This window comes from Anneissia japonica, unplaced genomic scaffold, assembly GCF_011630105.1.
Source record: "Anneissia japonica isolate Jap-2015-1 unplaced genomic scaffold, ASM1163010v1 scaffold288181_len97689_cov158, whole genome shotgun sequence".
NCBI classification, from domain to species: domain Eukaryota; kingdom Metazoa; phylum Echinodermata; class Crinoidea; order Comatulida; family Comatulidae; genus Anneissia; species Anneissia japonica.
In genome coordinates, this window is record NW_022715204.1 from 65,173 (window position 1) to 71,143 (window position 5,971).

General features: G+C 35.7%; 3 protein-coding genes and 1 long non-coding RNA gene across 4 annotated transcripts; 1 reads left to right on the forward strand and 3 right to left on the reverse strand.

Annotated features, from left to right (window-relative positions):
* Positions 1–11: 11 nt before the first annotated feature.
* LOC117109199 (P2X purinoceptor 7-like) lies at positions 12–737 on the reverse strand. The gene is made up of 2 exons (XM_033251454.1): positions 293–737; positions 12–186 (listed from the first exon to the last, which is right to left on the reverse strand). Exons 1-2 carry the CDS (start codon positions 496–498, stop codon positions 12–14), a joined length of 381 nt encoding a protein of 126 aa, XP_033107345.1. The 5' UTR covers positions 499–737.
* A 211-nt stretch (positions 738–948) lies between these two features.
* Positions 949–1,629, forward strand: LOC117109200. Its single transcript, XM_033251458.1, has 3 exons — positions 949–1,078; positions 1,218–1,389; positions 1,485–1,629. The coding sequence occupies exons 1-3, from the start codon at positions 949–951 to the stop codon at positions 1,627–1,629; spliced, it is 447 nt and encodes a 148-aa protein (XP_033107349.1).
* Positions 1,630–1,757: 128 nt separating this feature from the next.
* Positions 1,758–2,368, reverse strand: LOC117109195. The gene is made up of 2 exons (XR_004445484.1): positions 2,331–2,368; positions 1,758–2,224 (listed from the first exon to the last, which is right to left on the reverse strand). It is a non-coding gene; the product is annotated as an uncharacterized LOC117109195 (long non-coding RNA).
* On the reverse strand, positions 2,369–3,231 carry LOC117109201. Its single transcript, XM_033251459.1, has 2 exons — positions 3,044–3,231; positions 2,369–2,561 (listed from the first exon to the last, which is right to left on the reverse strand). Exons 1-2 carry the CDS (start codon positions 3,229–3,231, stop codon positions 2,369–2,371), a joined length of 381 nt encoding a protein of 126 aa, XP_033107350.1.
* Between the last annotated feature and the right edge of the window lie 2,740 nt (positions 3,232–5,971).

Below are 5,971 nucleotides of genomic sequence, written 5' to 3' on the forward strand. Positions count from 1 at the left end.
TATTAACACTTTCAAATTTCTGCAATATTTCTCCTTTGAAATCCGGTGTAGCCATCATTTTCTGGGTTAGGGAATTGCTGTCTTATTTTGGCAACTGCACATGAGGGAAGCACAACTCTGTTCTCCCTGCCAAGGTAGCCCCAACAGAAGCGAACCAGATTCCTATATGCCACATGCCGATACTGCCTGTGAAAGAGAATTAAAAACATTAAATTTTAATGCAGTTTTGAAATTTTGGTAATTTACAATAAAAAAGAACGTAAACTAGGCCTACATTAAAAGTTCAACTTACTCTTCATTTGAGTGAGGTAAAGCAGCCATTGCTCCATACTGCTGCCTGTAGGCCAGGTATGCTACCTGTAACACCCATTCGTTCAGGCAAATGTCTCTGAAGCCAGGATGGTGTGTTATGCATTCACCCTTCATATCAACTTTCTCCATTTTTTCGTTGATTTTTGTGACTTCATTGCAACAAATGCATTCCTTTGCTGTTGGCATTGGTACACAGTTTGTACAGGTACACCTGAAAAAAAAGGATTTTAAAAGTAATAATAATCATTAAGGAGGGATTATTTAAAAAATTGAAAATTGGGATTAAAATATACTGTCATGGGGCCATGATGAAAATAGGTTTGGACTAAACTAAATGGATACTTCAAGAATGGCTGGCCCCTACTTTATTTAGTTAAAATATAAAATTATTGAGTATGGCTATACTGTATAAATAAATAAAACAAACTTTCGCATGTGTTCGAACATTTCGGCCGCCGATCATTTTCTATCGCGGGCGCGCCTAGGCCATGCTACCCTACAGTTACTCATTAGGCGTATGATGAGATGCTGGGCTAGCGGGAAATAAAGACACTGGAAAATTGTCGGCAAAACTACAGGGTATAGTAACTGTCTCTTATACACATCTCTTCTACCCCTTATGGGGATCCTCAAGAAATGTTGGCAAAATTTGATAGCCTGAAGAACCATGTGCAAAACATCCACACAGGGCACTCTGAACATTTCAAGGAATGTTTACATGCACCCATACAAGAGGATGGCAGGAGAAAGAAATGGCTAAAACCAGGTATTGTATTGTGTTATATGTTGTGTATAATGTACAGTACTCTACTTTATTGCAAATTTGATTTGTTATTAACTGAAATATGTATGAACATTTGAGCAAGCAGAGATTATTACGTAATTATCTTTATTATATCTTACAGGGTCAAAGGCTTGTGAGAAGCTGTGTGACCTACTGGAGAACACTCGCTTGCGGAAGGACATACAGAAGCTCAGCCCACATGCACAAACATCAGGAGTAGAGTCGTTCCATGCAACAATACTTCACTTCGCACCTAAATTGCTTGGGTATTCGTACAATGGCATGTTAAGCAGGTACTGTTGGCATTCATTATGAAAATCTTCACCTAGTGTATCATAATACCACCATTAATAATGTAATTTATTAAATATTTGATTTTGTATCTTAGGGTAATTTTGGCTGTATTACATTACAATGAAAATGCTGGACGGACAGCAGCGAAAGATATGGATGGAAATGAACGGTTCTCGTTCGAGTTTCCTAGAGTGTGGATACACACTAAAGAAAGTCTTGACAGATGCAACATTTGGTGAGCTATATTAAAGATGTTGCAGTGGCAGGACACATATCAAGATTTTCCAAGAAGTAAACGTATTTTCAGAAATTATGCTCAAACCAAAAGGCTCTTTTCAGAGCCACCACTTGAACAAAAGAGATAGCATTGTCTGTTGTGTTTAATTTATTTAGAAAAGAAAAACTGAAGCAAGTATACAACATTCAGAGTTAAAATTTTAACCCCACCCACTAATCATGAAGAATTAACCCAATGAAATTTAATACAGTAATAACATGAACACTTATATACATATTTACACACCAGAAAACACTCATAATGCTGAATCACAAAGGATTATTAAATAGATGAAACTTCTTCCCTTCTTAGCCTACAGGCTACTCCCCACAAAGCATAGTAAAAAAAAAAAAGCCTCCACAATCCACTGTTATTAACACTTTCAAATTTCTGCAATATTTCTCCTTTGAAATCCGGTGTAGCCATCATTTTCTGGGTTAGGGAATTGCTGTCTTATTTTGGCAACTGCACATGAGGGAAGCACAACTCTGTTCTCCCTGCCAAGGTAGCCCCAACAGAAGCGAACCAGATTCCTATATGCCACATGCCGATACTGCCTGTGAAAGAGAATTAAAAACATTAAATTTTAATGCAGTTTTGAAATTTTGGTAATTTACAATAAAAAAGAACGTAAACTAGGCCTACATTAAAAGTTCAACTTACTCTTCATTTGAGTGAGGTAAAGCAGCCATTGCTCCATACTACTGCCTGTAGGCCAGGTATGCTACCTGTAACACCCATTCGTTCAGGCAAATGTCTCTGAAGCCAGGATGGTGTGTTATGCATTCACCCTTCATATCAACTTTCTCCATTTTTTCGTTGATTTTTGTGACTTCATTGCAACAAATGCATTCCTTTGCTGTTGGCATTGGTACACAGTTTGTACAGGTACACCTGAAAAAAAAGGATTTTAAAAGTAATAATAATCATTAAGGAGGGATTATTTAAAAAATTGAAAATTGGGATTAAAATATACTGTCATGGGGCCATGATGAAAATAGGTTTGGACTAAACTAAATGGATACTTCAAGAACGGCTGGCCCCTACTTTATTTAGTTAAAATATAAAATTATTGAGTATGGCTATACTGTATAAATAAATAAAACAAACTTTCGCATGTGTTCGAACATGTCGGCCGCCGATCATTTTCTATCGCGGGCGCGCCTAGGCCATGCAACGCTTCAGTCACTGTTAGTAGGCCTACAGTTACTCATTAGGCGTATGATGAGATGCTGGGCTAGCGGGAAATAAAGACACTGGAAAATTGTCGGCAAAACTACAGGGTATAGTAAAGCTTAAAAATAATATACTATCCGGCATCTTCGACTGAATTTAGGTCTGGGCCTCCTAATTAAAGTCTCCGATTTTTTGCTTACCACTCCGTATTCAATAGCCTATCGTTGTCATCGCCGTCCTCATCCACCAAGTCTTCGACCTCTCCTTCGGCGAACTCGGGTTCGAACATGTAGGCTTGAGCGCCTACAATAACATCATCATCACTTTCTGTTTCTACTTCTTCTTCATCAAATGAAGAAGAATCATAATCCCTGTCTCTTATACACATCTAGATGTGTATAAGAGACAGGTCATCATCTGTAAACATAATTTATGCAATAATAAGTTATATTGAACATAAACAAAAATTATAATTGTCAACAAGCCAACGAAGCATTTACATTATAGGCATATAATTGGTATTTAAGAGATTATGAAAGGGCTCTATATTAATAACCTATATTAATATTATTATGGTTTATCATCACTATTAACCAATTGAAAGTAAAATAAATACAATGACAAAAAGAACTTTGCTTGATTGACAGAGTTTGAGTACTGTAAATCGTATTGGGCTGACAAGAGGTCAACTGCTGTTATTGGTATATGATAATTATAGTATCATTTGTTCATAATCATTATTTATATATAGGTGTTGTACATAAAAGTAGATGAATTGTTTGATATCACGAAAATAAGTTTCATCAATTCCTCCTGCAGCTAAAAGGGAACATGCCTCTAAACAGAAATGAAGTAAACAATAGAATTTTTTCTATAAATTTAGTAATATATACATTGTGCATTCACTTTCTGATAATTCCCAAATATCATGTATATATTAATTTAATTTTCATATAGCTAAGAAGAGTCAACCCGTCGAAAAAGAAAATGTGCCGCCAAAAAAGAAAAGTAAGTATCAATACCATTTATAATTTTTCCTTAAACAAACAGAAATGAAGTAAACAATATAATTTTTTCGGAAAATTTTGTAATATATACATTGCGCATTCACAGTCAGATAATTCCCAAATATCATGTATATATTAATTTAATTTTTATATAGCTAAGAAGAGTCAACCCGTTGAAAAAGAAAATGTGCCGCCAAAAAAGAAAAGTAAGTATCAATATCATTTATAATTTTTCCTTAAACAAACAGAAATGAAGTAAACAATAGAATTTTTTCTGAAAATTTTGTAATATAAAGATTGCGCATTCACAGTCTGATAATTCCCAAATATCATGTATATATTAATTTAATTTTCATATATACATGATATATATGAAAATTAAATTAATATATACATGATATTTTATATATTAATTTAATTTTCATATAGCTAAGAAGAGTCAACCCGTTGAAAAAGAAAATGTGCCGCCAAAAAAGAAAAGTAAGTATCAATGTCATTTATAATTTTTCCTTAAACTTGTGCAGATATTGTGTCATTCAGTTTTTAATACCTCTTATTTCTCATGTAATCTATGATTTGTTACTCCTTGTAGCTGCCAAGAAAAAGGCCGATCAAGAAAATGTACCACCAAAAAAGAAAAGTAAGTTAAAGCATCAGTGTTGTGTTTGTGCAATCATATATGCAAATTCCAGTATGAAGAATACTGTAAGATTTTATTCAGACACCAATATAGCATACAAACCTAACAAAATAAATGTATACCATGTATATACCTATCGCAGAGTACGAGATTAATGAGCTTAGAGCTCTCGAAACTAGAAACTGCTTAGGATACCAAGTAGAATCTCTTTCATAATAAGTACAAATAGTGAAAAAAAAAATTTAAAAAAAATTCACCAGATATATTTTTCCTTTCAGCCATTGAACAAATCAAGAAAGGTAAGTGTGTTGAACGTACACTGGCACTCTATACGTATTCTTTTATTAATAACATTTTTATTAATTACTGTTAAAATTATTGTTACCTTCTAATTAGGCCTATTTACAATAAGCTCTATGCAAACAAAAGTGTAGCCAAACAAATAGTGTGGACACATTGCAAAGAGCAAGTACATTGACAACTTATATACTATATTTATAGACAGACGAGACACCATCAGAGACATGGCTAAAAAAAAAATGAAGGAATACATCAACATGAAAAGCCAAATGGTAGAAAATCTCTCTCTGACACCACCACCTCGCTCCCCAACACCGCCACCACGCTCCCGAACACCGCCACCACAGGCTTTATTGCAGCCGCTGGCTTCGACAGCATCCCCACCAGTGTCTCCGCCTCCATCAACATCGTCACCACGTCGGGCCGCATCGGAACCAGGGTCTCCGTCTCCATCAACATCGTCACCAGATCGGGCCCCAACACCACCACTGCCAGCTTTACCACCGCCGCCAATATCTCCACTGGCCCATCGACTGATGTCAACAATGATTGGGGAGCAAACCTCCACAGTCCTGTCAGTGTCAGAGATGTTGACCAATAAGGCATCAGCAGTCCTAAAGCAAAACTCAGCTGAACATGCTGTTTTAAAGCAAATGATGACTGATATTAAATCAGAGGTAAATATTATATTCCTGTACTGCTGATTAATGTGATATTTGTTATATTTCATACTAACAGTTTAACAAACTCACTCGACATAAAAAAAATCAGGTTTGGTGCGGCGCATATTCCAGCATTGACGGTATTATAATAATAGTTTTCTACAGCTGAAGTTGTTGGGTTGCTTTTTATCTTCGAAAGGAGGCAGAGCTGACATATGACATCCAAAGCAAATGAATAAAATGTTATTTTACTAATACACAATTTCATGGAAACTTTTATTAAAAAGCTATATGACATGCACACATACATAGTTAAAGCATGGAGGAAATATATTAAGAAGGAGTACCATCGACCTTATCGCTTATCTTTAATCCAATTACGCGGTCAAATAGAGCCTATACATTTGCACTACGACCGCCCGTGGAGCTATCTTACCACCGATCTCTTTAGACACACAGCTCCTCGCCGCGGAAGCTTAGACCCCTATAGCCGCGGTAGCGTAAGAGGAGTACATAAAT